Genomic DNA, 22311 nt, shown 5'->3' with positions numbered 1-22311 from the left:
AGTTATTGAGGCCTTTATGCTCCACCATGATCATTTTTAACTTTGAATTGTGTTTTTTTTAGTCTCGCCACAATACGGAAGATTTTACCCTCTTTACATTAGATGATGTGGATGCAGCCTTTGATAAAATCCAGCAGCTAAAATTCTCTCAGATTGTGAACTTGAAAGGTAACGTAGTAAGTTGGTAGACTAATGGAGTGGAAGTTCTGTTTTCTTTTTTCGTTCTTTTTGTTTTGAGATTTTTAGTTTTTACAGTGCTGGAATCCAACCCAGAGCCTCAAGAATGCTGGGCAAGGAATTCACCCTTAGCCGCGTCCTACCCAGTTTGGAATAGTGGAGTGAGTTGCCTTCTGAGAGGATTATATTATACAAATTATAGGCATTGTGGTGTGAGAATAAAAATTAGCACTTTCTGCCGGGAGGTGGTGGCAAATACCTTTAATCCCGGCACTTGGGAGGCAGAGGCAGGCAGATCTCTGTATGTTCGAGGCCAGCCTGGTCTACATAGTGAGTCCCAGGATAGCCAGGTCTACAGAGAGGAACCCTGTCTTGATTGGGGGAAAGGGAGGGACTAGCACATTCTACCTAAAATTTCCATTTGAATTTCAAAATATTTCAGACTAAATATTAGCGATATGTTAACGGCTTGGGTGTCCTCATATTTGGGTAGGAAACAGTGTAAAATGAACAAAGCTAATATGTCTGAATCCTCGTAACTTATAGTTAAGTTCAGGAGACAAAATGACTCGGAGCCCTAAATGTAATAACTAAAGCAAATTAAATAGGTAGAAAATGTATTACTTAATAATGATGTCAAGTATCAAATCTGCAAGAGGGAATCCTGTTACAGGTTTTCTTAAACATGAACTCTAGCATTAAAAACATGGCGTAATAGCTAGTGTGGTGCTCATGCCTGTAATCACAGTTCTTGGAGGCCTGAGAGAAGGATCCTGAGTTCAAGGCCCATCTAGGATACATAGCAAGTTCAGACAGCCTGGGCTGTACATAGTGAAACCCTATCTAAAAAATAAAAATTAAAAAAGAAAACGCCCAAGAAAAGTGACAGAGCAGCAGTTGATGCTGATTGAACCACAAAATGACAACTAGTGGTATGGTCTTCATAGTTTTGCTTGGGTTTAGCTTTTCTGTAGATAAATTCTTCATTATAATGAGGTTTGAGTTGTTATTCCATCAGTTAGGTTAACAGAGGTGGTAACAACTTGGCAATTACCTGTGCAGTACAAATATCAAAACTTAGTCCTGAGGATGTAATGTAGTGGTGTTTGTCTGGTATACAAGGGGCCCTGGGCTCAGTCCATGGCGCTACAAATAAAGCATACAGCTGAGTAATAGTGTGCCTGCTGTTCAGTCTAGTCTCTAGCCCTGTGTTTGTGAGCACAGATAGATTACCTCTGGGCTACGCACAATGAAATGAGAAAAATGATTGTCTCTGTTAAGGGAGTAGAGTAGCTGGAGACATGAGAGGGGGTTTCTTTTCGCTGTAAGCATTTTAACATCTGAATTATATGCCAATGAGCATGTTGCTGTTAACATAACTTAGAAATACATCTGTCCTTGGGATTGTGAAAAAATCTGAGTATTGTCATTATTTTGTTATGTAGGCAAAGGACATGGTTTGTCTATCACACCCCTGCCAGCTGGCCATATGATAGGAGGAACAATATGGAAAATAGTCAAAGATGGAGAAGAGGAAATCGTGTATGCCGTTGACTTCAACCACAAGAGGGAGATGTAGGTATATCTAGATAAGCGCTGAAGGCAGCACCACCACTGTTCCAGTCACTGAAGGAAAAATCAGGAGCAACTTTTTAGTTTCTCATTAGAACTCTACAGCAATTTAAAAATGTCAAGTACTGAGTATTTTCATTGTAGATTGACAGGTTCATTATAGGACATAAGGGCTTTAAACTTTATATGTCAGTATCTATCCTATAATGCAGATATTTCCCTGGAGATGTTGAAAGTGAATTTTTTATATATTAAATTATATTTTATATGATCTTGACTTACTTTTTGATAGAACATTTGATTCTTTTCTTTGGAGGCTGGATAGTAATTGCCATCTAATTTAATGATACTTGATGACAGATTTCCCTTAAAGGGGAACATAATGGTTATAATTTTACAGTATTCATTTGATATTCAGAAAAATACTGTAAATTTTGTGATTGTGTTCACTGTCCTACAGGCTTCCTTTGCTACAACTGTACATTAAACCCATGGCTATTTTGTGTTAGATTACAGTCATCTTAAGTTCTAAACAGTAAGGACTAACAGATTGAATTTAGAGTTGTAATCATGGGTGGATGAGAAGGTTGAAAATGTAAATGAGTAAATGGTGAATGAATTCAACCACTTTAGAAAGTACAAGAATAAATTTTAGGCGGATTTAGAGTTAACTGAAAAAGGAAGCAGTGTTGCTGTGCCCTGCCCACACAAAGGTGATGTGCTTACAAAAGACTGCTGAATTTGATTGTATACAGATTTAAAACAGTAACCTACACTATAAAACGATAAAAATACTGTAGTAATTAGCCAAAGATTTACATACATGTAAAACTAGGAATTACTCAAGATATTGTGACATCACCTGGGCTGCATACAGCCCATTCCTTTAAAATCAAATGTCAGGCAGAAGGGTTTTACAATTCTAAAAGTTGGGTTTAGAAAGAAAAATATTAATGTCATGGGAAAAATCCAGAAGAAAGAAATGAATATATAGGAATATCTGTAAGATATCTATGTTCTAAATGCATATATGGATACACAAGAAAATTTGTGTGTTTAAAGGGATATATATGTCCAATGTATCATATCATTTGTCTTTAAGTGATCCTCTAGGATATTTTTAGTTTCCTCAAACTTTTCTGAATTTATGAGATTTTTTTAAAAATCAAATACATGGTGCTGGAGAGATGGCTCAGTGGTTGAGAGCTCTTCCAGAGGACCCAGGTTCAATACCCAGCACCATTGTGGCAGTTCACAACTATCTGTGACTCCAGTACCAGGGGACCCAACAGCCATGGCAAAACACCAGTGCATATAAAATCAAGCATGCATATGTTTATAGTTGGGGGTGCTTTGAAAAGCAGTACTTTTGTAATAGGTTAGCTATCAGTGTTCATTTGAAATGACAGGTATTCTTCCTCTTTAAACTTTGTTATAGCCACTTAAATGGATGTTCCCTGGAAATGCTAAGCAGACCCTCTCTACTTATCACAGATTCATTTAATGCTACGTATGTGCAGCCTAGAAGGAAACAGAGAGACGAGCAGCTCCTGAGTACGTATGTCTAGTATTCTGTCGGGATAGCTGTTCAAGTGTGTAGACAGCAATTCCTGATTATTCTGTCTAGCTATGTTGGAAGAGATTGGCTAACTCCAATAATTAATTTTCTAATTATATCTTTTAAGTTTTTACAGTGTATGTATGTATATGTGTATGCTTGCCACAGAGTGCTGGTAGAGGTCAGAGGACAACTTGTAGAAGAGAGGTGTCTCCTCCCACCATCTAGGTCTTCAGGATGAAGGCTTGGCAACAAGCACCTTAACCCACTGAGCTGTTTTGCTGGGCCCATAACTCCTGTGGTGTTGGTTTGGCTTGGTCTGGTCTGGTCTGGTCTGGTTTGGTTTGGTTTGATGTGGTTTGGTTTTGAGAGATGCTAATATGACCATGTCAAGATGCTCTCTCTCTAAACGTTGGCTTCCTCGACCACTCAGCACATGGATAGCTCTCGGAGGCAATCGCTGGTCTTTGTATAACATGCATATGTATAGCTCCAAAGAACAGTGGGAGGGTACCCAAGAGAGGATGAGAGTGCACAAGGTCTGCTGGCGGGTGCTGTGTGTTCTATTCCCATAGAGTTAGCTTGACTTTGCTGAGGTGCTTCTGCTTTGACTCTTTCTGCTGTGCTTTGTGTTATTTTTTATAAGCCATATGTGATGGCAACAGGAAAGCTGTTCCACTTTTAAACATGGGAGCAAGCACTCTCATCTGTCTTCTTACCAACTCACTAACTTTAAGACGCTCCTCAGTTCGTGTGTGTGTGTGTGTGTGTGTGTGTGTGTGTGTGTTTGCTAGGTAGAGTTTGCTTGAAGTTTATCCAACACTTCAAGCTGACTTTGAGAACAAGGGCATCTATTTCTAAGGATGCTTTTCTTCTTGGAAGGGAACATGTTCTGTGTTTTATTCTACATACATGCATACAAAACATGTATCGTGTGTTTTATTCTTAGATACATTTAATCAAGTCAAAGATAATTGTGTTGATGTGAACAAGTACTCTTTATATGTGTCCTAGTAACTACTTATACAATCTTTATAAACGGCACTGGGGAATTGTATCCAATTTTGTTACAAAGCACTTGTTTTATAGGGATCTTCTGTTCTTGTTTAAGCAAATGTCCTGGAAACTCTTCGGGGTGATGGAAACGTGCTCATAGCGGTGGACACGGCAGGCCGAGTTCTGGAGCTTGCTCAGCTTCTTGATCAGATTTGGAGAACTAAAGATGCAGGGCTGGGTGTTTATTCACTGGCACTCCTGAATAATGTCAGTTATAACGTGGTGGAGTTTTCCAAATCACAGGTTTGTTCTCGTGTGACATTGAATAAAGAGGTTAAGTGTAGTGTCTTAATTACCCATCAGATATTATTTTTCTACAATTGATAATAATAGCAGCTGAAGTTAACTGCTTAGTATCCTGTGTTCTTCGCATACATTTCATTTAAGCCTAAAGTTGTATTTTACAGGTTGATGAAGTTGCTTGTTTTCTAACTCTTGGTTTTCTGATCTGTAAAATGGGGGTAAAAATAAAATATCAGTGCTAGAATTTATTTATTTATTTTTCTGAGGCAAAGTTTCTCTGTAGCTTTGGAGCCTGTTCTAGAACTCACTCTGTAGAGCAGGCTAGCCTTGAACTCACAGAGATCTGCTTGCCTCTGCTTCCCGAGTGCTGGGAATAAAAGCGTGCACCACCATCACCTGGCCTCATCATTCTTAAAATGAATTCTTTTCCCTCCAAGCATTGATACCTGGGTTCCAATATTGATTTAGAACACCATTCTCTTCTCAGAAAGATTTAAGCCAACATAAGTGAAACACTGCAAATTGTTACTGTTTTTCAAGACAGAGATTCTCAGTGTATCCCTGGCCTTGGAACTTGCTCTCTAGACCAGTCTGGCCTCAAAGTCAGATCCGCCTGCTCCTGCCTCCCGAGTGTCGTGATTAAAGGCATGCACCACCACAGTCAACAAAATTGTTTTTTTTTTCTTTTTGTTTGTTTCTTTGTTTAAGGATTAAAAACTGGAGTAGGAGAATCTAATGGGGAAAAAACCTATTAGCTACTTGTCCAAATAGCACAAATTTAATCAATTAGTTGGGGGAAAGACTTAAAATTTGATTATTGTTAAATATCTCACATCTATGGCATTTTCTAATTATTGTCATTTTCCTCCTTGTTTTAGGTAGAATGGATGAGCGATAAATTAATGAGATGTTTTGAAGACAAAAGAAATAACCCATTTCAGTTTCGCCATCTCTCTCTGTGCCATGGTCTTTCTGACTTGGCTCGAGTTCCAAGCCCCAAAGTTGTACTTGCCAGCCAGCCTGACCTTGAGTGTGGATTCTCAAGGGATCTCTTTATTCAGTGGTGTCAGGACCCGAAAAACTCAATCATTCTAACTTACAGAACAACTCCTGGGACTTTAGCACGTTTCTTAATTGATAATCCTTCTGAGAAAGTTACAGAAATAGAGGTGAGCACTTATATTCAAACTTTTATCTTTATTGTATTTGTTTGGCACTGGCTCCAATTAATGTTGCCTGTCTGAGTGTGTGTGTGTGTGTGTGTGTGTGTATGAATATATGAGTGTCAGTGAAGCCATCTACTGAAGCATGGGCAACACGCTTGTGTCAGATCCCCGAAGAACAACGATTCTCCCTCCCTCAGCAGCCAGTAGCTCTTCTGCTAGAGGTGGGCCTGTCCATGCTGGATTTTTGACTGGCTTGATCGTTTGCAGGTGACACAGCTGTATTGAGGTCATCTGTGCAACACACATTATATCCAGAAGACAACATTTCACAGCATTCCTCCCTATTCTCCAGCTCTTAAATTCTTTCCGTCTCCTTTTCTGCCTGGTTCCCTGAGCCTTGGAGGTGTAGGGCAGTTGGTCTAGGTCTCCCATCTGGGCATCAGCTCTTACAGTCTCAGCTGCCCAGCAAAGAGTCTTCATTAATTGCTCCCTTTTGCAAAAAGCGTCTCTCAACATGGTTGAGAGCAGCATTAATCTGTGGGTACAAACATAAATATTTGGAAGTCAGTCTGTCAACATGACCATTTAGCAGAGCAACAGTAGGCTCCCCATAGCAGCCAGTGACCTCCCTAGTCAGGGCCTTTTGACCAGTTTAACATTGCCAGTTATGAATTCCCTCCTGTAGGACAGGCCAGATCCAGTCAGTTGGTTAGATGTATAATAGTCATGCCACGATTGCGCTATTTCACCAGTGGCCACATTCAAGTAGATATTCTTTACCTGTTTCTGTACCGTGGGTAGGTGTACTTATTCTATATCATAGCCTTCAACCTGTTTTTCTTTCCTTTGCAATTCATAATGTAAGTCATGATGATTTCCTAACCCTTCTCATTTTAGGCATTTATTAATCTTCCTGTGACCCTTATTTCCTATGCTGAAACCAAGGACCTTGGCCATTCTAGGCAGGCATTGTGCCATGAGCCACACTTCCAGCCCCATTGCAGACTTTTGACCTTGATTCTTTCAGGTCAGAGGACAACTTTCTGGAGTCATTTATCTCCTTCCACTGCGAGGGTCCTGGGGATTAAAATTAGGTCTTCAGGCTTGACAGCAGACATCTACACACGTTTTAATTTTTGGTTTGTGTGTTCACATATACATGTGCCATATGCAATCAAAGTCTTGGTCTCTGTTTTGGTTTTTTCTTTGTTTTGTTTGTTTGTTTGTTTGTTTCTGACAGCCCAGTAACTCTGGCTGGCCTAGGGCTCACAGAGATCCACCTACCTCTACCTCCTGAGAGCTGGGATTAAAGGTGTGTGTCTTCACACCCAGCCTCTCTCCATTTCTTGAAGAACACTTTATTTCCTAATGGCCTTTTGTGCACTCTGCCTGGGCTGCTTCCCTGTCTACTTCAGGTGTCTGAGTCCGATCTTCCAGCTGCCTTTCAAGCTGACTCCAGGGTTGGCAGCTTGTCAGTCTCATTGGGTCTTTGAGTTCATGAACCGCCCCTTGTCCCATGTGTTGTCCTATTAGCTTGAAGACAGTGTCCCGTGAGTAAACACTGTGCAGGCACTGTTAAGCAAACCTGCCTTTCCTCTTGTCTGGCCACACCTTTGCCCTAGTGTGTGCCTGCATTCCAGCATCTTTATGCCCTGTGAGCCAACTTTGTCTTTTTTCTCTTCCAGCATCCCACAACAAACCTAGTCTCATCCCTAGCCCATGACCTACTCAAGTATTTAACAGAAAAATAGAAGGGGTCCATCAGGAATTCTTGTCCTACCACTCACTACACTACACCGCCTCTGCGCTCTCATCCACAGACAGTTAGCAGAACAACGAAGATGTGAAAAGGTTTTGCTTAATAACCAAGCCATCAAGTCTGTCAGTTTCCCACAACTAGTATTGACACAAGTCTATAGCCATCATTTCAAGTGGGTTGACTCATAACTGCAGGACAGTGCATAGTTTTAGATGGCAGTTTTGTATTTTGTCCTCATAGCAGCATTTGAAGGAATATTTACTTTGTGAAAAGCCATACGGTATCCTTGTCTCACATAATAAGTTGTTTAAGAAAAGCATCATTATCAGCAACTAAAGTCTGATAAATACTCACTGACTACAGCATTGCTGATGGAAGAGTCCAAGCAAGCGTATCAAAATAAAACACTGTCTTGGGTTATTTAATAGCTTAGAAATATCAAGTTAAAATAACTCAGAAGTACTTAAAATGGTTTCATGAGAGATGAAATATTGAATATGAAAATTTTAATTACTGGAAACTCAATTAGGGTTGATATGCCATTGAGGAATTAAAAGGACATTAAAAGTTTGGAAAAAAAGAAAAAGAAAATGACATTCCAAAGCATCCTCATGATATCAGAAGCAATGGGAACAATGTGAAAGGCTTTAGTGTAAAAGGCTACTTAGTGTGTTCAGGTCTTGTCCCCACTCACCGTGACCTCCCTCTGCTCCCTCACTTTGTTCTGCCTTTATGTGCTCATATCCGACTGCCTCTGCTTCCTGAGTGCTAGGACTAAAGGGTTGCGCTGCCACACCGGGCAAGCACCTAGGCACATTCCACACACTCTCCCTGGCAACTCTTCTGTCTATAGGGAAGTGGGTGTTTCCTTGTCGTTGTTGTCTGTTTAAAGGGCCCTACTATCCCCATTGTCTCAGTGTGTGGGTGCACCCCTCATGGCCCTGATTTCCTTGCTCGTGCTCTCTCTTCTTCTGCTCCTGATTTGGACCTTGGGGTTGTAGTCTGGTGCTCCAATGTGGGTCTCTGTCTCCTTTCATCTCCTGATGAAGGTTAATATCCAGGAGGATGTCTATATGTTTTTCTTTGGGTTCACCTTCTTATTTAGCTTCTGTACTGGCTTTGTGGGAGCCTAGGCTGTTTGGATGTTCACCTTACTAGACCTGGAAGGAGGTGGGAGGTCTTTAGATTCCCCACAGGGCAGGGAACCCGGTCTGCTCTTTGGGCTGATGAGGGAGGGGGACTTGATCGGGGGAGGGGGAGGGAAATGGGAGGGGTGGTGGGAAAGAGATAGAAATCTTTAATTAATTAATTAATTAATTAAAAAATAAAAATAAAGGGCCCTACTATGAATCTAAAAGAATTACTTGGTTAGCTACAACTTTGTATTCTTTTTCTTAGTGTTCATTACCACATGTTCCTTGTTAGTTGTCTTCTTTTTGCTACCAAACTGAATAAAGTTCCAGAAGAAGAGGGACCTTCCTAGTGGCCAGGGTAGTGCAGCTGCACTGGTGTCCCCCAGTGAATATGCTGGTCGCTGTCATGATGACGTAAGAACGAGGTCATACAAGCCAGTCATCTGCCACATTAGCTTCTTCGTGTGGATGCAGTGCCCCAGGAGATTAAGCCTTGTTCATTTAGGACAAAAAAAATCAGTAATTTAAAAAAAAAAAAAAAGGTGAACAAAGAACAAACTGGAGGTTTATATTAGGGAAAGGTATCATTTGGAGTGTTACTGTGAACGTGGAGAAGAAATGCATCTTAGAGTTGGTTGTTCCAGAAACTGTTTATAAATATAGCAGTTAATTTCAGAGCTCAGAAATGGAATATAGGCTGGGCGGTGGTGGCGCACGCCTTTAATCCCAGCACTCGGGAGGCAGAGACAGGTAGAGCTCTGAGTTTGAAGCCAACCTGGTCTACAAGAGCTAGTTCCAGGACAGGCTCCAAAGCTACAGAGAAACCCTGTCTCGAAAAAAAACCAAAAAAAAAAAAGAAAGAAAGAAAGAACTGGAATATAGAACTGGGAGAAAATATTTAATTATTTATTTTTTGAGGTGGAGTCTTGATATGTACTAAAACCTAGCCTAAAACTTGCTTCTCCCTCCTGAGGCTCCTGGGTTCTGAGGTACAGGCTTGAGCCACTACATTACCCTAAGAACATTTTTATAAGAGGTACATGTTAAATCTGGAATTAAATACTTAATTAAAATTGATTTTTGTGCAAGGTATCTAAGTTGCTAACAGTTTTTTATTTTAAAACACGTTTTGAGTAAGCCGATAGCCAGATGTGAGATGCCACATTTGTGAGTGTTTATCACTTGATTTTGGTTTAACTTTTATTTTGAAATAGTTACAAATTTAGCCAAAAGTTGGAAAAATAATGTGAATACTCCAACGCCCTAGTTGTTGAGGTTTTAGCTGGGTTTGCTGTATCACATCATGTATCCACACAGACACAGAATTACACACACATTTTTTTCTAAACCATTTGAAAGATTGCAGTTATTCCAGCATTACCTTGTATAGTACCGCAGTGTGTATTACGTGGAAACGAGCCGTAGGAAACAGGAGATAAACACGGGCACCATGCTACTATTTAATCTGCTGACCCTGCCGACTCTAGCCAGTTGGCACAACAGTGCTCTTTTTAATTACCTGTTCCAGTTTTGTCTGTGATTCACCGGGGAGTACATGTTGCATTGAGTTGTTATGACTTAGCATTTAAAAATTATTAATAATTTTTAGGTTAGCATGCAGTGCAACGTGGTGAGCTGTAATATGGCATTTTGATGTACAAATGCACCAGTACACTTTGTTCTCCTTGATCCTTTCCCCTCCCCCCTTCACCGGTTCCCTTCCACCCCCAAATAGTTCCTCCTTCTGCTCTTACCTAATGTACTCGTTGCTGTCTCTATTTCTTCTTTCACATCTCTTCTTCCTTTCTTCATGATCCTTTCTAATTTCATGACCTCCCATATACCAATACATACGTACACACAATTTAAAATCTCGGCTGTTTACATTAAATATCTTTTCATTATTTCATGTATGTGGATGCTTTTTCTGCTTGTATGTCTATACCATATGCATGCCTGAAGCCCATGGAGGCAAGAAGAGGGTGTTGGATTTCCCGGAACTGCAATTACATACAGTTGTAAGCTACTGTGTGGGTTCTAAGAACTAAACCCAGAAAGAGGAGTCAGTTCTCAGCCACCTCTATAACCCCTGGGGTTCTTTGATTATATTTTTAATTAATTGTTTATGTGTGAGTTGTATATACACATGGTGCACACATAGAAGGCAGAGGATAGTTTCCTGGAGTTGATCCCTCCTTCCACGGTGGATTCTGGGGTTAGAACATTGGTCTTGAGGCCTTCTTGGAAGCCACAAGTGGTCTCTAGTTTTTAAGGTACTCTGATGATCAGAGAATGAAAACTAGGGGCTGGAGAGATGACCCAGTGGTTAAGAGCACTGGCTGTTCTTCCAGAGAACCCTGGTTCAATTCCCAGCACCCACATGACATCTCATAACAGTCTATAACTCCAGTGTCAGGGAACCAACACCCATGGCAAAACTCCAATGCACGTAAAATTAAAAAAAATTAAAAAGAAGAATACTTGTGTTTTTTTTTTTTAAAAAAAGAATGAAAACTACTAATTCGGTTGTTCCACATTGATGGATTTGCCAGTTTTTTTTTTATTTTTTTAAACATTACTGCTATATACTTTTAACATCTCTGTTTCAGTAGAATAAATTCCTAGATATAGGAAGAACTACATCAAAAGAGAAGCACATTTTTATTTATAGTTTTTTATTTTTAGTTGTTAGCAAATTGTCTTCTAACAGTTTGCTAATATCTGCTAACAGCAGAAAGTGTCTCTTCTCCAGGTAATTTCCAGTCTTGTAAATTAAACATATTTTATTGACTGTTCTATGTTGCCTGTATCAACAATCATTCTTATTTTTTAAATTTCCTTTAAATATTTTGTCCTTTTTGATGTGAATCTCTTTCTTGATTTGGGAAGTTCTTAGGAAAACAGATTCTGACTGTCATATTACAGCCAATATTTTCACCCTTTCTTTTAGTTCCAAGGAATATAAAATAGGAAGAAGTTTTATTTTCTCCATGTTGGATAATTATTCACTCTTTTGCTTATGATTTATGGCTTTGGGGCTTATGTGGCTTTTCTACTTCAAATTATAAAAATGCTTAACTGCTTCCTTCCCCTAGTTGACTCTGGTGTATTTTAACCAGTTCGATTTAAGTTCCTCTTCTCTAATAGCTTGGTTTTAGTACTAATCTAATTAAGATATATAAGTCTGTGTCATGGAAACATGATTAATTTCAGATGAGAACTGAAAGATCACTTTAGAGAAGCAATGTGTCTCACACCCGCTACCCAGCTCTCCTGACACTGCCTTTTCTTTTGTCTGTTTTTCATTAGCTGAGGAAACGCGTGAAGCTTGAAGGGAAAGAACTTGAAGAATATGTGGAAAAAGAGAAACTAAAGAAAGAAGCTGCTAAGAAACTTGAGCAATCGAAAGAGTGAGTGACTCACATAATGAGTAACTCATAAGGTTAAGTCTGCATTTAGTGTACAAAGAACACATTGTAGGATTCAAACTTTCAATGGAAACAACTGAGATTTTCTTAGGACTCTATGACTTTTATTAAACTTTTTGAATGGCAAAAATAACATCCTTTTAGTGCTAAATAATACCAATTCATTAAAGAAGTTAGTGTTATGTTTTTACAAAACATTGATCCACTAATGCTGATTATTATGATTTGGGTTAATGCTGGTTTCATAGTTTTATAAATATTAAGCCAAACTGACTTAGGGACATTATGACTCCGCTGTGTTCCTAAACCTAGGGCAGACATCGACTCCAGCGATGAGAGTGATGTGGAGGAAGATATCGACCAGCCTTCGGCTCATAAGACAAAGCACGACCTCATGATGAAAGGGGAAGGCAGTCGCAAAGGCAGCTTCTTCAAACAGGCCAAAAAATCCTACCCTATGTTTCCTGCCCCAGAAGAAAGAATTAAATGGGACGAATACGGAGAGATCATCAAGTATGTGAGCAGAGCAAACTCTTGACTCAGTGACTTGGTCTCTCTGGTAACCGTGTGCTTTGCTCCTGAGTGCCTTGACTTGAGAGATACAGGAGGCTTCTAATTTGAAGCATAAAAATAGAAACATTGAGGGGCATCTAGAGAGTTAGTAGTGAAAGGAAAGTCTCTTTTCGTTGCTCAGTTGCATGAAGGGTGATTTAGGCATCCTTTCCCCCGATTAAGAGGTAAGGGACATGCTATGGAGAAGACAGGAGAAAAAGAACTTTGGTTAGTGATTGTATTTATTTGGGAAATGACTTCTGATGCTTTTGGCTAAAAAGGGAATATGAGATAAAGGATGGAACCATAAAAACACTGAAATCACTTGCTCAAACTGCAGTTTTGAAAACACTGCTAATCTGAGTAAAAGGTTCTGAGGGTTCCCTCACCCTCCGCTTCCCCAGAAACAGCCAGGTGCCTCAGCCGAATGCACTGTGCTTGATGCTTCTTCTCGTGGTTTCCCCTTCCTTCTCTCTCTGACCATTGATCCCGCTTTGGAGCTAGGATTACAAGCATGTAATTTATGCTTGCCTAGTACTTTCATAATGCTGTTGAGCAGGTTGTAGACTTAGATCATCCTTGGGCTTACTTAGGAAAGTTCTATTGTCTATGTAGTTCCCTAAAAAAAAAAAACAAGAAAAAACATGGCAATGTAAACAATGCTGGTGTTTGTTTGGTTTCATCTGGTAAAGTGACCAGTCTGCTGCTTAGCTGCTTACTGTTGTGTGTACACCCATGTGCGTGTGCACACCTCATATACATGTCTGTGTGAAGACCAGAGGACAACTTGGAAGAGTCGGTTCTTTCATTCCGCTGTAGGTTCTGGAGAGCAAACTTGGGTTATCAATTTGGGCAGCAACTTTCTTAACCCAGTGAGCCATCCCACTGCCCTGGACACTACATGACTTTGCTGAGAAAGTGGATACAAATTAAATGAAGTTGTAGGAGGTTTTTGTTGTTTTTGCTTGGGGTTTTTTTTGGGGGGGGGGGTAGGTCTTTAGTAATCAAACCCAGGCCTTTGTACATGCTACGCAGTTACTATCATTGAGTTAACACTCCAGCCTGTGAGATTTTGTTTTTAAGGTCTCTAGCCTGGATTCATGCTAAATGTGCTTTAAGTGGTTGTTACTGTTATTGTTATTCTGTGGTTTACAGTTGGAGATGTTAACTATGGGAATAAGAAGCCGTAACAACCTGGTTGTTAGAAAACAGAGCCTGGGTTCTCAGAGACAAGTGAGAATGAACTAGAAAGTTAGAAGGCTGTTCACACGGTGTTAGAGAATTGTAAAAACAGGTATCTTGCTCTTTTCAGTAATACAGGGAGAACTATGTTTTGGGTCACACATACATACATTCACACTAATAATTATAAAAAGAATGCAGGGCTAGCGAGTAGTGGTGGCACACATCTTTAGCCCTAACACTCAGAAGGCAGAGGCAGGTGGATCTTTTGAGTTTGAGGCCAGCCTAATCAACAAAGCTAATTCTAGGACAGCCAGGGCTTCAAAAGAAACCCTGTCTCAAAACACAAAAAAAAAAAAGAAAAGAAAAGAAAAAAAAAAGAAAAGAAAAAGAAAAAATAAAAGAAAAAAAGGAAAATGAAAGAAAGAAAAAGAAAAGAAGAAAGAAACAAATGCAGGCCCAGATTTCAAGAGTGCTTGTGCTTGTTAGAGCCATTCAGATTGTCTCTTGACAAGTTCAGGGGTCTCAGCAGTCTACAGCATCCTTAAAGAGTACTCCTGGGCTGGGGGTGTAGCTCAGAAATAGCATGCTTGCCTAGCTTTTGCAAGGTGTCCTAGGTTCAATGCTTAGTACTGCCAGCTAAATAAATAAATAGCACTCTCCAATGGTTATGAAACCATAATACATGTAATCATCTGATGATTGATATTGTATATTAATTAGCTTTGAGTTAAATGCATAAGTCTTAAAAATACATGAGGAGTCTTTAAATTATGCCTCCTGTTAGTCAGTTACATATGTTACATAATGTTAGCATGCCTTCCACATGTCTAATTAGAAACTCTTTGTTTAGACCAGAAGATTTCTTAGTGCCAGAACTTCAGGCTACTGAAGAAGAAAAAAGCAAATTAGAATCTGGTTTGACAAATGGAGATGAGCCCATGGATCAGGACCTGTCTGATGTTCCCACCAAGTGTGTTTCTGCAACAGAGTCTATTGAGATAAAGTAAGTACCTTCATGGGGTTTGGAGATTAGGGTTTAAGATACAGTTTCAAGCCCTTGAGTTATATAACATACATTGTTTCAAAAGTGAGATTTCAGCAGGGCCTCTAGCAGTTCATGCTTTTAAAATTCCCTTTTCTGTGAAAAGGCCTGTTAAGTATGGTGATATTCTCATTGATGATCCTTGAATACCGAAGTAATTGGCTTAGTGGTAGGATGGGGAGGAGCTGAACATTAAATTGTACATTTATATGAAGAGACTTTATTTCCGGCCTTTTTAATAAGTCTGGTAGCAGGTGGGAGAACGGTGCAGCTGAGAAGCTAATTCTTCTGTGTTGCTGCTTATTTCATGAAATGTCCTCCTTGATTTAGACATTTAATGCTTGGGGGTAGAAAATGTTTCAGGACCGGAAGTAATTAAGAAACTCTTTCCTGCATAATACAGTTAATACTACCAAGAGGTGATTATTTTAGAATTTGAATCACCAGAGAACAAATGATCTTTTTGTCCAGTAATATCTTTTGTATATATTCTTGAACAGGGCTTTTTGGGATACATACTGTAACTTGCATTTCACAGTTCCCCCTTCATAAGTTATGTGCATTTCTCTCCTGATGATAAAAGCTTAGTTTTAGAATAGCTTACCAAGAAAGTGAGCTTGGATAATGATGTCTAATTACAGAGCCAGGGTTACTTACATAGACTACGAAGGACGCTCTGACGGAGACTCCATTAAAAAGATCATCAATCAGATGAAACCACGGCAGTTGATCATTGTCCATGGCCCACCAGAGGCCAGTCAGGATCTGGCTGAGTGCTGCCGTGCATTTGGTGGGAAAGATATTAAAGTGTACATGCCAAAGCTACACGAAACAGTTGATGCCACAAGCGAAACGCATATCTACCAGGTAAATATGAATAAGTAGACATTGCTGTTGTACTATGTGCTGTCTCAGGTGCATTCGGAATATGGTGCCTGAGATGCAGCGCTCTGCCCTAACAGTCCCATGGTTGGGATGTTTAAACCAGTCTAATTCCCTTTACTCTTCCTCCTTTGACAGTGTGCAAGGTGCTAGAAGAGAGTTCCTACTCGAGTTTGGAAGTTTGGAAAGGCTTTCTGGAAGAAATGATAACTAAACAGGCTCTTATTGGATGCTTAGCTAGTTTGTCAGTGCAGAGTCGGGAAAGAGTCTTCCAGTTAGATAGACAACGTTGGCCAAAGTACTGATGTGAGGGAATGATAAGTGTTCTCAAAATGAGAGAGAGACATTCATTCATGAATGACAGGTTCTGGCTGTGTAGCCCATGCTACTCTCAGGCTCGATTCTCCTGCCCCAACTTCCAAAGTGCTGCTGGGATTATAGGCATGTTCAACCATATCCGGCCTCAAGGAAAATGTTTAAGGAACTCAACAGATGCCACAGTTGTTCTCCTAATTGAAAGAAATAGAGACAAATGCAGAAAATGGCTAGTTAGAAGAGAGATAGTCTTATCTGGTTGTGGGAGATAGTGACTGTTTGAAGGTAGGTGTGATGTCTTTAGATGTCTCTATCTGGAAGAAGTTAGAACTTGCCAGGCAGAAAGATTTTCTGGATTAGTAAGAGAAAGAGACATGGAGGTGTAAAATTACATGGCACATTCCATGTAATTTTACCTCTAAGGCAGCAGACATAGATGCTCCAATCTTAATTTCAATAATTACACTAGAAATACTAGAGGTACCACCGCAGTGTTAGTATCGGGGTGGGAGTGGGGACTCCCCGTGGTTCTGTTGTGCAGTCAGATTGAGAACCTTGTTTTGGAAAGTGGCCAAGGATCCCCAGGCCCTCACAGATAATTATGTCATTGTGAAGGTTGACATCTGAGGAGAGGGGTTTTCAGAGTTAGAAAATGGCAAAGACTGTGTTTGATTTGTTAACATAAACGCTGTGGGTTTTGTTCCTCCCCTCCCTTTGCTTCTCTAGGTCAGATTAAAGGACTCGCTTGTTAGCTCCCTTCAGTTTTGTAAAGCCAAAGATGCCGAGTTAGCTTGGATAGATGGCGTCTTAGACATGAGAGTTTCCAAAGTGGACACAGGAGTTATTCTGGAAGAAGGAGAGCTCAAGGATGATGGAGAAGACTCCGAAATGCAGGTGGATGGCCCTTCAGATTCCAGTGCCATAGCCCAGCAGAAGGCCATGAAGAGTCTGTTCGGAGATGATGACAAGGAGTTGGGTGAAGAGACTGAGATCATCCCCACCCTGGAGCCTTTGCCGCCTCATGAGGTGAGAAGCCTCTGCTTTCTCTGTCTCGCTGTTTAGTGGTCTGGGGATTGATGGGGCCTCACACATGCTAGCCATGTGCTCTGCCATTGAGCTACATCCCCAGTCCGACTGTCTCCATTTGTCTGCCTGCTAGTTCCCCACTGTGGCTTGAGCTGCTTAAATATTGTGGGGGCAGTGTGGGGTTCTTACAAAGCACTACCCAGGACATATGTCTCAGTCTTTGCAGCTAGAGGATGATAATTTAGAGGGAACCTTTACCAAATCTTGTTTTTAGTTATTAAACATTTTAAGTAGAATATATAGTATTATGTTTTATTATTTACTTTTAAACAGAATTTTTACATTAATTCTCCTTCCTCTTCTCCTTTATTCCCTGGCCCTCTGTTCTGCTTTCATTTCATGTGTGCCATATTACCCTCCCCTAGCTGCTAATGCAGTTGTTTGTGATTTGTGTTTTCAGTGTGGAAAAATACAGAGTCTGATTGTGAGGCCCTCCAGTGATGAGATGGGAGTTTTCTAACAATGCCATTTTTCTGTCTTGTCAGTTCCATTCAAATCAGTTTGGTTTTGATGCAGTTAAACATCTGCCGTTGAGTGCAACTTTAATGCTAGCCTAGGAGGTACATGTTCTCAAGAGGGACTTAGTTAATTAGAAAAGCTCCCAGGCAATAAAATAGAGCAATATTAATATTGAAGAGTCCTACAGACTTGTCAAGTGAAGTCTTTAACACACCATGGAGTTGAGAGAGAGAGAGACGGCTCCTTCTTCTGGCTTCTGATATAGCATGACTCTTGAAGTTGGAAGGAGGAGGAATAAGGAGATTTTCTCTGTACTAAAGCTATAGTGCTCTTCAAAGCACTTTCAGAGTAGGCAAAAACACTTGCCTTTCTGGTTCTCAGCCTGTAGCATCCATTGCAGTCACTCTGAGGAGGAGGGAATGTGGAAGTGGGATTAGGGAGGACTTAGACTCTGAACCAAGCAGGGGACTGGGGACCTGGAAATGAGGTTTCAGTGCAGTTCTGCCTCTTGACACTCTAGTTGACCCCTCCAGCAAGTGGGTAGGTGAAGAGCGTAATATTACCTCGAGTCTCTGTTATTAGGAGGCATGACTAATAAAATTGTGAAACATCAGAAAATGTGAAGGGCTTTGTAATGGTAAAGTGACAAACTTGGAATGTAACTTGGTCTTGATGTGAACTGTCAGAGGACTCGAGGGAATAATGAAAATGTCTCAGAGATCATGCTGTGTCCCACTTTATCCAACACACGCTGTGCCTACTGTTTTACTGAAGCTAATCTCTCCCCTCTAACTTTGTTCAAGGTTCCTGGACATCAGTCCGTTTTTATGAATGAGCCAAGACTATCTGACTTCAAGCAAGTTCTTTTGCGGGAGGGGATTCAAGCCGAATTTGTAGGGGGTGTACTTGTCTGCAACAATCAAGTAGCAGTCCGCAGAGTAAGTTTATTTTTCGTGAGGGCTGCATTGAACATGTATGTGCTTCTGAAACACATTAATTCTGTAGTTCTTATAATTTCATAAAACTGAAAACCAGCCATTTATATTCATAATGATGGCCTTAAAGGCTTATAGCAGTGATTCAGATATGTGGTACAAATTTTATAAGTAAATTTTTATAATTTGAATCCTCTGACATTTATGTGTCTATAAAAACTCATTACTACAACACTATGTCTATATTCCAGAGTCAGGGCACCCATTTCCTGAGCAGTCATAAAGTGGTCCATATTATAGATGCTGTTTATTGTTTCTGAATGTTGATGAATGGGAGCTATACTAAAGAACTTTTTAAACTGTTTTTCTAGACAGAAACTGGACGCATCGGGTTAGAAGGCTGCCTTTGTCAAGACTTTTATAGGATACGAGACCTTTTATATGAACAGTATGCCATTGTGTAAAGGACATGATGTCAGGAAGTGTCTGCTTGACCTTTCTCAGGAAGAAAGGATTCTCATCTGAGGCTAAACTTTCACTGTCTTGTTTTGTAACATACAAAAAGAATCTGCCAGAAAATGTGAGCATGTATTAGACTTTGAAAAATATGAATCAAGAGCCTGGGGTGTAGCTCAGTGGTAAAGCTCTTGCCTAGCATGTGCAAGGTCCTGGGTTTGATTCCCAGTACTGAATAAAAAAAGGAAGAAAGAAAATGTAAATAAAACCCATTTTGTAAATTCTCTGCCTTGCGGAATGCTAGAGGCCTCACGAAGAGACAGGCTCAGAACTGAAGGTGTTGATTTCCTCTGCAGAGCCCTTGCTCCAAAGGGTTCATTACTTGAGAAAAACAAGCAAACAGTGCAACCTAGTGGAGCAGTTCATGTCCTTACAGAAACTGGTAGGGATGCATTCATGCAGACAGTTTCTTATGTTTTCTGGAACGAAAAGAGAGAATTACATAGAAAAATGTGCTATAAAAGATACAAACACAAACAAGAAACTGGCGAAACATTTTTAAAAAAATAGTGTGCTGTGTTGTTCCTCCTTTTTGAATTCTGATATGCAGTTGCCTCCACACGAAGTCTCTGCCCTCTACCTTCATCCTATGTGAGGCAGCACACATGTTTAGTTTAGAATAAATGTTTATTTCTCCCATTTCTTGTGTATGAAGATTTTTTTGTTGTTCAATTTGAATTTATAACCTCATCATTTGAATAAATGTCATCTAAAAGAAAGCCTTGAAGCTGAGTGTAGTATGTATGCCTGTAATCCCAACAGCACTCAGGGAGCTGGTGTAGGAGGATTGTGAATTAGAGGCCAGCCTGAGCCTACATATTGAGACCCTGTCTCAAAGCCAGCAAAAAGAGAGCCTGGTGTGTTCCCAGTTCTGCATATATTTTGTTTAGACACATTTTAACTGTTGACCGAGCAGCTGTATTTGAAACTATTCAAAGCTCTGTTTTTAAAGAACAAATGTTGACCCTCACAATTTTATAAGGTAACAGTGTAATTTAATTAAAGGGTATAAATGTTTTCCTTTCTTAGCTTGTTTTCTAAGTTTATGTAAATAGCGGTTGGATTTTATGCTATTACTACAGAAATAGTACTTAACTGGGGTAATTGCCACCCTTGATGTCGTACAAAGAATCCTGCTTAAGAGTAAAAACTGAAAATATGCAACTCCGTTCACTTGAACAATGAACCATGTTGTCCCATTGTAGCCTGTTGCTTTATTTCTTAGAAGGCAGCATAATCAAGGCAGTCCTTGATGCTCGCTGAAGCTTTAAGCCCTCCTCTCTGCACAGTAGCATTTAGAGAAGTCTCAGTCTTGTTTAACCCAGCGGTCCTCTGTCAGACTAGAATCCACCAGTTATTCAGTTTCATGTGTTGTGGGTTACAGCACTGAAGCAAGTTTTGTAGCCTTTGATACTGAAAACGAGATGTACAAAATAGTGTTTTGAAATAGGTAAAGATTGTGCCTTTTTTTTTTACCAGTCATGAAACATTCCTGGCTTTCCCATTACGATATAGAGGAAGCCCATATTCTGTTTCTATCCCAGGGGAAGATAACCTGCAGTTATTACATGGTATAAAGTTGCTGGCTATACCTATTACATGGTAATATCTATACCTAAAATTATTTCTTGCCTAGCCTTTCTGCTGTCCTGTGAACAGGAATTAAATTTTAAAAGCAGTGCTTGAACATGGCTGTTCTGCATAATGCCTTCAGAGAACAGCACTTCTGCCTGTGTCTAGATGACAGTATCCCAAGGTTCCCGAAATGGAGAACTTCATCACAGCCTCAGCTACGTAAGAAAGACAATAGTGAGATAGATCATGAGTGCAGAGAAGCTTTGAGAAGTGAGAATAAATAGAGCATGTGAGCTATCAGCTGATAACCACAAACCGTTTTCTTAAAAAGAAATTCTGTCTGGCCATGATGGCATGTGCCTGTAGTTGCATTGCTTCATTCAGACTTGGTTGAGGGCCAGCTTGGACAACATAAGACCCTGCTCAGAAGGAGGAGAAGAGGGCCTGGCGATACAGCTCAGTGGAAGAACACTTGCCTAGCATGTGTGAGGCCCAGGACTGGAGGGTGGAAGTTGCTTGTTGCATTTGTTGCAATGCAGTTATCCATGTTAAGTATTGTTGCAGTTATTTCTATATTTTTGTGACTCAGTAGTTGACCTGAAACAATAGTGAAGAAAACAGTTTTATAAGGTGAATTGTTCACCTATTTTTGTGTTTGTGCAGTTTACATATCATAAAATGCTAACTCTTAAAATACACAGTTCACTGATTTTGGTGTATCCAGAATGTCCAACCACTACTGTGTAATTCCAGAATACTTTTTATCATTCCAGAAAGAAACCCAGTAACCATTTGCACCTCATTTCTCTTCTCCCCAGTCAATCATCAATTTGTCTCTGCTGGACATTTCATAAAAAAGAATCATGTGGCATGTGGCCTTTTGTATCTTCTTTCATTTCACTTAACCCTTGTTTTTCAAAATTCATTAATGTAGTAATGTATTAGCATCATTTTTGTTTGCTTTGAGACATGGTCTTCCATTGTATAGCTCATGCTGGTTTCAAACTCATAATCCTCCTGCCTCTAGAATGCTAGGATTATAGGTGTACACTTTCAGTATCCATTTTACGGTTATATGCTGCTCCGTTGTTTGGATGTCATGTTCATCAGTTGGTATATGTTGAGTGGTTCCTACTTTTTGGCTGCTATATAAAGTGTTGCTTTGAACACTCTTGTGCAAGATTTTTAAAAATATAAACATTTGTATTTCAAATTTTCTTGTGTGTATGCTTAAGAATTGGCTTGCTGGACCATATGATAACTCTGGGTAACCATATAAGGAACTACGGACTGTCTTTTGAAGTAGTTGTGCCATTTTGTGTTCTCACTGGCATACGTGTAAGGGTTCTGTTTTGGTCACATGTATTCTTGACTCCATCTTCTATTCTTACCATCCCTAGCATGTGAGGAGGTATTGCCTGGAGGTTTTGCTTTGTATTTCATTAATAAACAATGATGTTGAGGATGCTGTGTTTCTTGTGCTTATTGGGTGTTTATATGTCTTTGGAGTAATGTCTCCCAACTCCTTTGTTCATTTGTAAACTGTCTTTTTCATTGTTTTCATTGTTAGAAGCTTGTATGTTATATAGATACTTATATATAAGTAGTAAATATTTCTGTGGCTTGTCTTCACTTTATTGGTCATGTGATTTGAAACAAAATTTATAATTTT

General features: G+C 39.9%; 1 protein-coding gene across 2 annotated transcripts in view; it reads left to right on the top strand.

The window, feature by feature from the left end:
- The window catches only part of Cpsf2 (cleavage and polyadenylation specific factor 2), a 28938-nt gene extending 6833 nt beyond the window's left edge, over window positions 1-22105 (top strand). For both annotated transcript variants that reach the window (XM_041633194.1, XM_041633195.1), the window contains exons 4-15: window positions 63-168; window positions 1623-1752; window positions 3188-3303; window positions 4419-4606; window positions 5485-5775; window positions 11974-12074; window positions 12405-12605; window positions 14680-14832; window positions 15513-15738; window positions 16795-17094; window positions 18417-18551; window positions 18920-22105. In XM_041633194.1, coding sequence (XP_041489128.1) covers window positions 63-168; window positions 1623-1752; window positions 3188-3303; window positions 4419-4606; window positions 5485-5775; window positions 11974-12074; window positions 12405-12605; window positions 14680-14832; window positions 15513-15738; window positions 16795-17094; window positions 18417-18551; window positions 18920-19012 — 2040 coding nt within the window. In that variant the 3' untranslated portion in view covers window positions 19013-22105. The remainder of the gene's footprint in view (window positions 1-62; window positions 169-1622; window positions 1753-3187; window positions 3304-4418; window positions 4607-5484; window positions 5776-11973; window positions 12075-12404; window positions 12606-14679; window positions 14833-15512; window positions 15739-16794; window positions 17095-18416; window positions 18552-18919) is intronic.
- The last annotated feature ends 206 nt before the right edge of the window (window positions 22106-22311 follow it).

This window comes from Microtus oregoni, unplaced genomic scaffold (assembly GCF_018167655.1).
Source record: "Microtus oregoni isolate MIOR12 unplaced genomic scaffold, Mior012 000043F_ref0000047, whole genome shotgun sequence".
Classification (NCBI taxonomy): domain Eukaryota; kingdom Metazoa; phylum Chordata; class Mammalia; order Rodentia; family Cricetidae; genus Microtus; species Microtus oregoni.
Note: the sequence above shows the minus strand (reverse complement) of the source record. Positions and strands in the feature narration are given on the sequence as shown.